This window comes from Pleurodeles waltl, chromosome 3_1, assembly GCF_031143425.1.
Source record: "Pleurodeles waltl isolate 20211129_DDA chromosome 3_1, aPleWal1.hap1.20221129, whole genome shotgun sequence".
NCBI classification, from domain to species: Eukaryota; Metazoa; Chordata; class Amphibia; order Caudata; family Salamandridae; genus Pleurodeles; species Pleurodeles waltl.
In genome coordinates this window covers 515,336,612-515,348,194 of record NC_090440.1, presented here as the reverse complement: position 1 = coordinate 515,348,194, position 11,583 = coordinate 515,336,612, and the positions used below count along the sequence as shown (strand labels likewise).

The 11,583-nt window shown below is 43.5% G+C and overlaps 1 protein-coding gene across 1 annotated transcript; it reads right to left on the bottom strand.

Annotated features, from left to right (window-relative positions):
* Positions 1 to 5,790: 5,790 nt before the first annotated feature.
* LOC138283512 (uncharacterized protein F54H12.2-like) lies at positions 5,791 to 7,856 on the bottom strand. The gene is made up of 3 exons (XM_069221451.1): positions 7,725 to 7,856; positions 6,282 to 6,939; positions 5,791 to 6,200 (listed from the first exon to the last, which is right to left on the bottom strand). The coding sequence occupies exons 1-3, from the start codon at positions 7,854 to 7,856 to the stop codon at positions 5,791 to 5,793; spliced, it is 1,200 nt and encodes a 399-aa protein (XP_069077552.1).
* Positions 7,857 to 11,583: the final 3,727 nt, after the last annotated feature.

Below are 11,583 nucleotides of genomic sequence, written 5' to 3'. Positions count from 1 at the left end.
TCCACTCAAGTAGTGACCCAGAACATGACGCTTCAGCCCGTACTAGAGTCCTGGACACATAGATAAAGAAATACACCAATCTGTTACACAGCTAAAATTCAGACTACGCCTGAAGACTTTAAAACTGGGTAAGATCGGACACAATACTGCATCCTCCAGAGCCACTGTGAGGGCTTTAATACAGAGGTTGGCACAGTGTAGAAACGAGGTGGTCCAATCTTGCGATTCAGCAGTTGTAGACATAAGTAATATACTCACGTGACTATGTATGCAGGCTGACCTAAGGACTGTAAGAGCCACATTTATTAATACTGGTGTCCTTAGATCTAAGTATAAAAAGAAGACCCAGGATATTCTCAGTAAAGCTCTACGTGTTTTACGAGCGCTCAAAACCAAAAAGCCGCAAGAGCCAGCCCCCAACTGTTTAAAACTCCTAAAAGCAGAACCCTCAACACCTAAAACACTCCCCATAAGGCCTCAAAATATAAAGTTATGAGAGAATATGGGCATTTCCAGGGCCTCAAGATGTGAAGTTCAGAGCACGCTCAACCCCAAACATCCTGAAGAATCCCCGCCCGTATTAGGTGAAATGTCAAGGTCACCTCCTGTAAATAGCTATACACCAGGCAGTGCAAACGCTCATAGAACGATTGTTACACAATGTGGGGCCCAACGATTTATTTCAGATGCGTTTTCAGGAACAGGGTCTCAATAGTCCTCTGTTCACCAGACGGTCGTCTCAAGATGTGTTTGACGCTGTGACGTTTCTAGAAAACCTGTCTAAGCTTTTACAGAGCAAGGCTGAATTACTGGCGTACGGGACCTTTAGAATCATCGACCTCGTTGTTAGAGGTCATAAGGGTGGTGCTTGCTGAACCTTAAAGAGCATCATGTACAATAAATCATGGGCAAAAAATATCGATGGTTGCTCGACTTTAACACCGGAGCTACCAATAGGTGTTTGGCGGCGAGCATCGCGGGGTTGTTGGTGGACTGAGCTACCCCAGACAACGTCATTATATCTATAGTGGCGGCAGCACATGAGGCGCTTCAACTACCGCCCGACAGACTGGTTGGTTTTGGGGACCTGGGCCTTTTTGAGAACCATTTTGCTGTTACAGTAAAAGTTCTGAACCACAGCGGTTCTTGGAAGTACTTCACTACCAATGAACGTGTGAAAAACAAGACCGTTTATGTGCTACATCATGAAAAACACTTTTACGGTATCTTGATCCTGAAGGGGTTTCTAGGAGCCAAGTGCGTGTGTGAGCATTGCGACCACATATACAGCAACCGGACCTGACACCAGTGTGAAATGCACTGTAAAATGTGTCTGAGGGACGGGTTTGTTGATGATGATGCTCAGAAAGTGAACTGCTCGATGTGTAAGATGTTTTGTCGGTCGCAAGACTGCTTGAACGTACACACAAGCCTTGCACAGTACGTCTGTAAATAGACTGTAGAGCTTGCGGTCGCTACAAGGCCGACGACCACGATTGTAAAGGTATGCAATGTCCCAGGTGTAAGGTGTATTTTATAGCCGGAAAAGCACACGAGTGTTACATGCTCGAAGGCTTACCCCAGAAAAAAAAGAAGACTGTTGTATTTGATATAGAGTGTACACAGGAGATGGGTGTGCACCAGCCTAACTACATTTATGCCCATCATCTAACAGCCGATGAAAACTGGGAGTTTGAAGGCCGGTCATGCATGAATGATTTCCTCAACACGTTCATGGAACCGAAATACCACGAGTGTTCAATGCCTGCACACAACTCAAAAGCGTACGACTCGTTCTTTATTCTCCGGGACCTGATATGTGAAAAGCTGGGCGTGGAGCTCATCACCCAGAGTTCCAAACTGATGCTGTTAAAGGTTGTGCCTTTTGAAATTAGGTTCATAGACACCTTGATTTTTCTGCCCATGAAGTTGAGCAAGTTGACAAGAGCCTTTGGCTTTGAAGGATGCAAAGGTTATTTCCCTCACTTTTTTAACACATGGGCTAATCAGAATTACAGCGGTTCTATGCCTCCCCAGACAGTTACGGCGTTGAGTACATGATGCCATCTGAAAAAGAAACCTTTCTACAGTGGTACGATGAAAACCGTGAAAATTGGTTTCATTTTCAAACAGAATTGAAAGCTTACTGTCAGGCGGATGTCATAATCTTGCGAAAAGCATGCAACCTTTTCAGAGACGTTGGGATGGAGATGATGAAACGGGTCAGGATTATCAAAACCAAATCCTGTAAGAGGAAAAAAATCGTGGAATACCTAGATCCATTTAAGAACATTACTCTGGCTTCAATGTGCATGTCTATTTATCAGCACATGTTTTTAAAACCTGAAACCATAGCTCTAGTACCGGCTGACCTTTATAACGGTAAACAGAAACGTTGGTCCAACCCGTCAATTCAGTGGCTGATGTACGTTTTGGAAAAAGAGAACATCTTCATTCAACACGCGTTGCAGGGCAGCGAATACCGTCTGGGCCGCTACTAAATAGACGGGTATGCGTTAATTAATGGGGTACCAACCTCCTTTGAGTTCAATGGTTGCTTTTACCACAGGTGTCCGCGTTACTACAAACCCCACAAGTTTAAAAGAATGCAAGGCACCACGTTTGAACATCTACATCGTCGTACTCTGGCGAAGGCGCAGTATATTGAAAGCAGCGGCTTTGTTTTGAGAACTCTCTGGGAACATGAGTGGTTAGACGAGCTAACAAAAGATGCGGAACTGGGCACTTTTATTAAGAGCCGGCAGATACCAGCACCATTGGAACCCCTCAACGCCTTATTTGGCGGCCGTACAAACACCACACAGCTGTACCGGGTCGCAGGTGAGGGTGAGAAAATACACTACTACGACTTCACCAGTCTGTATCCATTTGTGAATAAGGTGAAGTTGTACCCAGTGGGGCATCCTAGGATCATATATAGGAACTTTAAGTCCCTCGACGAGTACTTTGGGCTGGTTAAGTGTCAAATTCACCCTCTGTGGACGCTTTACTTCCCAGTGCTTCCGTACAGTGTCGGCGGCAAGCTAATGTTCCCCCCATGTCGAACATGCGCTGAAAGTAAACAGACTGGCGAGTGTAGACATAGTGATGAGCAAAGGCTTCTGGAGGGGACATGGTGTACCATCGAGGTGCAGATGGCACCCGATAAAGGGTACCATCTTAGTAAAATACTAGAAATTTGACACTTTCCACACACCACAACGCAACTCTTTTCTGAGTACATCAACTTGTTTCTCAGAGACAAACAGGAGGCATCGCGGTATCCCGACTGGTGCGTCGATGAGCCCTAGAAGCAAAAGTACATTGCTGATTACCAAGCTCACGAGGGTCTTATGCTGGGACCCGAGTTCATTAAGGTTAACCCCGCCAGATGCCAGTTAGCTAAGCTCTGTCTCAATTCCTTGTGGGGAAAATTCACCCAGCATACCAACTTGTCAAACACATCCATCGTCACTGATCCAGACGATCTTTTTAAGTATCTATTTGCCCCATCTTACGATGCGCCCAGTTGTGAATTTATAGACGATGAGACGGCCGTTCTATGCTGGAAATAAGCCAAAGAGTACCCCACAACGTGTAACAATATAAACATCTTCATAGCCTGCTTCACAACCGCTCACGCACGTCTAGAGCTTTACAGGCTGTTGGATAAGCTTCAGGGTCGTTGTTTGTACTACAACACCGACTCTGTTATTTTTGTGAGGAAAGAAGGTGATGAAGATCCTCCGCTGGGTGATTATCTAGGGGATTTGACCAGCGAGCTCGAAAAGGATGAGTACGTACTCAAATACACTTCCTCCGGACCCAAGACCTATAGATACAAAACCTCTAACAACAGGGTTTGCATGAAAGTCTGGGTTATCACTTTAAATGTCAGCAATACGGTTAAAATAAATGTTGACAGTCTGAAGGGTCTGGCGCACAAGTACTACACGTCGAGCGATCATGAAAATAGCAAAGCAATAGTTGTAAACCACCCTAGCATAGTCAGGTCCAAAAAAAGGTAGAAAATAACAACACAGCCATTGTATAAAACACTGCACGTAGTGTTTGATAAATGGGTCCTCACCGAGGACTACAAAACACTGCTGTACGGTTATTAAAAGACATTAGAGTGGCGAACCCCACCGCTATGGACACCAGGCTGCAACACCCATTCTCCTGCGTTTAGCAGGTCCCTCAAATAGCGGTAAAAGTTATTTTATAAAGAAACTGTTAGAAAACGCTCCCAGTGTTTTATCTCAGACCCCTAACAACATTGTATGGCTTTATTCTTGCTGGCAAGATCTTTACACAGAACTCTCCCTAAAGTTCCCACACATCTGATTTATAGAAGGCATCCCCAATAATCTCAATGACGACAACTTGTTACTTAAACACCTTGTAAACATGGTCGTTGTGAACGATCTCATGTGCGAAGGCGGGGACCACCCCGAGATCGAGAGGGCTTTTACTCAATATTCACATCATCGTAATCTGAGCATATGCTACATCGTGCAGAACTTGTTTTACAAGGGTAAGAGCAGTCATTCTATAACTCTCAACGCCCCATACTTGGTCTTATTTAAAAACCCTGTGACAAGCTTCAGATATCAATTATAGCTAAACAGATGTACCCCGGAAACACACAGATTTTCATGGAAGCGTTTAACAATGCTACCACAAAACCCCACGGCTACTTACTGGTAGATTTAAAACCCAATACTCTAGAAGACGACATACTACGCTCCGGTATTTTCCCACCTGACTTCCTAGTCGCTTACACGCCTTAAACAGTCCCCAAAGCCTATAAAAAGACCCCTTTAAAAGACTTTTATAACATTTACACTCTAAACCTTGTAATATAAGGTCACTACCATGTCTGCGCGGCTACGGCGTGATTTAGACCTCCTAAAAATGCTGGTCACAGCCAGCCCCCTGAAAAGGAAGGCTATCCTGTGCGCTGCTTCAGACAATTTAGTGGCGACCATTTCAGAAATAGCCCTAAACACTTTAAAAGGTAATGTCCCAATATCAACGAGCCAGTTCCACATGCTGAAGAAGAAGCGCCACATTATTAAGAAGCTCGGCAATAAAAGGGCATCGCTCCTTTCTAAAAGGAAACTGGTCAAACAGTCTGGATGTTTTATAGGGGCGCTGCTGGGTGTAGCTATACCTCTAATTACAGGTCTCCTGTCGAGGACATGATGGAGCACTCCCAAAAAATGTACCTTGTGCCTCGCCACTAGCTAGAACAGTTGGCCCCTTCTACAGCCAACGACTGGGACATACGCAGAAACGAGACACAACGTCTCGATGCTGAGATCAAAGCCATTTTGAACTGAACCAATTTAAAACCATACACAAAGCGGGGCTTTATTCAGGAGCCCTTCAAAACTTTTTACATTATTACAAACATTTAGCATCTGAAAAAAACAAATTGACTCTGTATACCCCAGACATGGAACAGCCGACCCCGTAGCGCCTCAAGAGCCGGGGCCCCCAGTTCCCCCAAAGTCCCCGCAGACGCTGTTGTAGAAGACCTTTTATAAAATATAAGTCAGAGGTATAGAGGGGCGGCGCAGATGCTGCTCAGTAAAATGACTGCGACTAAAGATCTGACCTCTTGGAACGACCAGGGTGAATTCGTTTACAAGGGACAACCGGTTGCTGGATCACACATGTACGATCTGGTCAGAGGTCCCACGGACAGTAAAACCCTATTGACACAAAACGCTCCTAGAGGCTGGGAACAGTTCCTACGCGCCGCAGTGTCCATTTTACAATCTTTTAATGATAGTCAAACATAAGCTGTCGGGCGTGATTGACCTGGATAACGTTGTCGAATACCGAGAATACAACCATATTCATGTTGGTAGCCAGCGCCTGTGTAAAGCGTATTTCAGCTTTTAGATTTCCATTCAAGTTGTAGTGGTCACCGTCTTCCATAACAGGAGTCAGGTCGAACACAAACAATGTGTAGCCGGCCCCATACCCCTCTCTTGAAATAATGACTCCTGAGTCCGGCAGATGTTTCCCCGTTATCGAGACCAGACTGAGATATTCCCTGACAAAATTGGATGTTCCAAAACTTGCAGTGAACGGTTTTGCGGGGATTACAGCTCCCTCGTGGACCAAAGAGGCGTTGATATCGTAGTGTTTGAAGTTGAAAGGGTTAGAGGTATAGAGCCTGCTAAAAGCTGTATTGTCCACAAACCCTATGATGATGAGTTTCTGTAGTTGCCCCAGAAATAGATTCTGCTGCTGCGTTAATCTAGTACCAGCGGGGATGCTGAATATCTTTAGAGCCACTCTTTGAATGACGTACTTGGCGTTCAATAGTTGTAAAGCTTGAGTGTGGGCCAGTCTGACGCTCGGTGACACGTTCACTCTCTTTACAAATAGGCTTGCAGACAATATAATCAGTTTATACTGCTCCGCATCACCGCTGATGAGACAGAACGCGTACTTGTTGCGGTTAAGTTTGATCTTAAGATCTATACTGTTGACTAGAAGCTTATCTTGGAAGAAGGGGTCTGAATGTATGCGCCACAGGAGGTCAAACTGCCTACTGCCGGCGGCAAAGCTGGCTCTTTTTTTTAAACCATTGTTGCCCCCGTCCAACGCTGCGTCCTCAAAATGTGCTTCAGTGTCTATGTAGAAGAGTCCCGCTGAAAGCTGTGTGTCCAGGGCTTTGCGACTGTAATTTAGAATACTCTCTATGTATGCCCTGTAGGCATATATGTTAACACTCTGCATGACGAGTCGATCGCCCAGGTTTATGTCCACTTGATTGAACATGGTTGCTATGGGATAGGCGATCGGCGCCACTTTAGCATCAGCTTCGGTGTTGGTGATGTTCGCTTTGGTTATACCGATACAGATGTAGCCTGGGTCTAACTCATAGACATCTTGCACCGCAACACTCTGATTCTCGTCCTAAAAGTGAGTAAGTATGTAGCGTTAAATAACACCGTTATGATCTGCTATCCACAACTTCTGTTTTTTTGGGGTTTTTTAAAACTTTTGTGGGGCTAAAGACCTTATTCTTCTATTTTTATAATAAATATCAAACATTTGACTTTCTATGACCCTTTCTATCAAGCTTTTGTCAAAATAGGTACACAGCCCCTGCATACAGTCGGGTTTTGAGCAGGGCTCAGCAGCGTATCGGATCTCATTGAACGCAGCAGCCAAGACCTTAATCATATCGACGTGGACACCTTTCTTCACAGCTGACAACCCGCACACCACCCTTAACAACTTATATACGTTGTGTGGGTCTAACCAGCTACATATGTGTTGAATTGTTCTTGCAGTGTAAGACTCGTATAGACAATCATGAGCCTCCTGCTGTGGTTCATTGATTTTATGCCCGTAACACAGGTTATAATAGTAACATTTAACACATGTGTTCACAACTGTTGTGCAAAACTTAAACAGGCCAAATGGCGTCATAGGGTACACCCGGAGTTTCCTTTTTAAATTTGATGCTATTGTAGGTGCAAACACATTTCTTATGCGGCTCTTTGTTCTGGCTTGTAATACTTTCAGACTGTCTGGAACAGCATAAGCAGTAAAAATTTACGTTGTTAATCTTTGGCGTAGACACAATAATTATTAGAAACAGAAAGCAAAAAACATACTATTAGTTAAAAGTATGCTATCAGCGTATACACAATAATTATCTGTATAGTTTTTACTAACCACAGCATTTTCATTACACTCAGCGGCTGCTCTGAAATCTTGCGAGTCGCATAGGTCCATTGGTGTATAAGCGGCTTCGGAGTATACATTTGTCGGCTGTACCACGACTGCCTCTGGATCAGGGTCTTCCTAAAATCCCATGTCTTCATAGATCGGCGAATTCAGTGGTGCCACGCCTTCTTCGTCATCTTCAGTGTCATTGAAGTTGATTGCATCACTTAATTAGTCTTTTGAGGCCTTGCTGCCGCTGCTGTCAACCTTGATCGGGGATACCAGTTGCGGCAAATCCTTGAGGCTGAGCTTTTTGAGCCACTGGCAAAGTTCCTCTTGAAACCGAGTAATGTCGGAACCCCCATCTTTAGGGGCAGTCTGCTGTGCATTCTCATCTAACACAAGAGGTGTTAGGGTCCGATAATATCTATTGATAGGGCTCTGGGCCCCTGAGGTGGCGGCTTTTCTGGTGAGAGGATTGTATCTCTTCATATTGTCTTGACAACCTATTTCAGCAGTGGTTCACGGTTTGACATGCTGCTCTAACCGAGTCCTTATATGAATTCTATGGTTCAAAAATGGCGTATGCCTCTACAACACATTGCGGTCACATGCTCTCCTTGATGGCTCCAATATGCTGATGGGGTTACATGTGGTGCTAATCACATGTCACGACCTGTGAAGTATTTGTCCAGCCCCTCTTTTTGGATTAGCCAGCAGTGTGGAGGTTTGGCCTGCACTTCCAATGCTCCGTCCTGTGAGGAGGCCCCCAAGCAGCCACTTGGTCCTGAATGTCTGACATGTTCAGACCTGTCCTCTTAGGTTCTGAAACAGGTTGCGCACCAGCAAGGCCCTCATCTTACACAGCCCATAGACCTAGACACAGGGGCTAGGACCATGGCACATGGCTAACACGTGACCCCCTGATGTCACAACCCATGTGACACACCTACACCTACGTCAGGGCCTACGTCAGCATGGGGCGGGGGCACCTACGTCACAACGGGTTGTGGTACCTGTCAAAGTTTGATGGAAGGTATCCCATTATACTACTCTCAGCATTTCAATAGAGCCAACACACATATCCATACTTGCACTTCATAAATTAATCCAGTTATTAGGCCTGTTTCCGAAAAAAACGTTATGTTATGTTTCAATCATGCAAGATATTATGAGATGAACAGCCCAGGGCTTTTGATGCTCCACTAGAAGCAACACGGCTCTGTTCTATCTCTCATAGAGGGCTGTAAACAGCTGTGAACAACTTTTACATACCATTCAAAGCATTTATATTGACAAACCAAAGCTTGGATCACAATGTAAGAGGAAAGAAATAAGGTAAAAATTCCTTTGAACACCCATGTTGAAGCCTAAAGATGCCTGCCTTCTCTTAAACACCACTGATTCAAATGTACACATGAATATATAAACTTGAACCATACCATCAAAACACAAAATACATGTAATGCATGTCATGAACATTGCTGCAATAAATGCATCAGCAATTACAAGTTTATAACAATTTATTTGGCCTAGGTAAATAAGCAAATCAATCATATGAGGGCTTCTAAAAGTCAAATAGGACAAAATATATGACACCCCTTTTATCATAGTTAGCTATCTAGGGAATAATTGAGAAATATTTCATTATGATTAGTGATAAATAATCATGCAAGGTAATGGCTTTATCTCTAATTCGACTATGCAGCAAGTTGTGCTAAAAGGCAAACAAAATCAGGTGCAAAAATGTGTAGTTACAACAGTGACACTTTTTGGAACAGCAGCAACCGCTGCACATGCTTCTCTTTTTAAATTAAATCCTGTGTCACAGAAATGTCTGGGACCTTCAAATTTGAATTGCATAATTTAGATTTTATGATTGAGGTGATGGTGAGAGGCACATAAACGAGATCATTGAAGAGGCTGAATAGGCTGTAGGTGTTGTACTCGGCATCACTGTAGGCACAAAATCACTGAAGCTTACATTCTGAGATACAGCAGGTGAATAAGACATCACATTAGGTGCAAGTGGAAAGGTCATAGCTGACATTTGTGCTGCAGAGGTAACAGAAGCTAGAAATCCAGAAATCACTGAAATGATGTAGATGTTGGCAACATACCATAAGTTGGTGACACATGAGACAGAAGCAAAGGTGCACCATAGGAAGCAAATGTGATGACTCACAACTGCAATGCCCTGCAGAACGAATGATGAATAACTGGTGGATGGATCACCTCCAGCTGATAAGCGGGAAGCATGGCTTGATGTTTTAACAGAATGTTTTAGAACAATGGTATGAAATCAAGTGTGGCACTGACAGAGAGGTCTTGGTCTTGCAACTTGTGGAAGAAGCTTGTGAAATCCCAGAGATCAATGCTCTTCCAAGCTCGAAAACATCTCTACTTCTACCTCAAACGTTATTGCATGATGACAGTGCTTCTGAGATGATTAGAGAAAATTAATCTCTTAGCAGAATGATTACGATGACTGCACGAATGAAAAACATGTTGGAAATTTGCCCTTTCTGTAGGGGCACCCCAAATTCTTTTTGCCTTTTTTCAGAACCCTACTTTTGTTAGCTATAGAACTGTGACATTACCTTTGCTAACCAGGGGTAAAGTGCTTGGGCTCCTCTATTCAACATGATGAAATTGGTATACCCCTAATTGGCATCTTTAACATACCTATAATTTCCTTAATTTCCTAGGGCATGGGACATAGTGTACTCAGTGCATGTAAGTTAAATGTCCCAAGTGAACTGCAGCCCCTACATCCATTAGAGCCTGGGTACTCACAACAGTTTTCCCGGGGACCAACATTTTGGTTTGTAATGTGATCGAGGGCCGCACTGCTGTCAACAGGATGGTGGTCATGGTTGGGGAGGTTGGCTTGGGGGTATTGCGGAGGTAAGGTGGGTTTAGGGGAAGTGAAGCATATACATCTGGCTGAATTGCACAATGTGAAATCAGAAAACCTGGGATTAGTCCCGGTCTCCTAAATTTACCAAATTGTGTGATCCTAGGCAATAGTTTTATTCCACTTTCCCTCCATTATCACATGTAAGAGGACTCGAAATATCGGACTTCAGGATGCATGCTGTACTAAACCTTCTCCTATGTTTGATTTAATAAACTACAATAATGTTCATGTATAATAGGAACCCATGCCACACAAAGGGTCACATAACAAATGACTTGCCTCTTAGCTCACTATTGGCATTGTTGATGGGGAGGGGAAAGAATGAATGTTTCCAAATTCATGCTTAAAGAAGTATCACTTTAAAAAAAAAAAAAAAACTTTTCAATGCACTGATATAATCTGATTTACTAAGGTGAAGCGGTTCTGCATGCTAATAAAATACACTTTTTTAATTCTGAAGAGACCTTATCATATTTTTACACTTTTGCTGCAGGAAATGAAAGTGTTCCTAAAGTTAAATGGTGCAATACAGCGTAGTTACATCTTTCTTTTTAACTTCAATTAGCCTGAAAGAGTTTTTAGTTGACATTTTTCTAAATGTTAGTGCTGAGTCTCTTAAAAAATAGCTAATTGCTGCTGTTGACCAGGGGGCTGCATGTAAAGGCCAAGAGGGCCGGACCGTACTTTGACTATCACTGCACTAGAGTGACAATGGAAACCTGATTGCCAGCCTGCCAACAGTAGTCGGACCATGCAGATTTTAATTGCAAATTCAAGCTGTCAAAATAACCCATTTTAACAGGCCTAAATCCTCCTTTTAAATATTTATAAGTCACACCTAAGTAGGTCTTGTTGCCCATAAGGTAGGGTGCATGGTATTTAAAAGTAGGACATGTAAAGTATAACGCTAAATATGAACTTACACTAAAAAACCCTTACAACAATTTTGTCTATAGCAGGCTTGA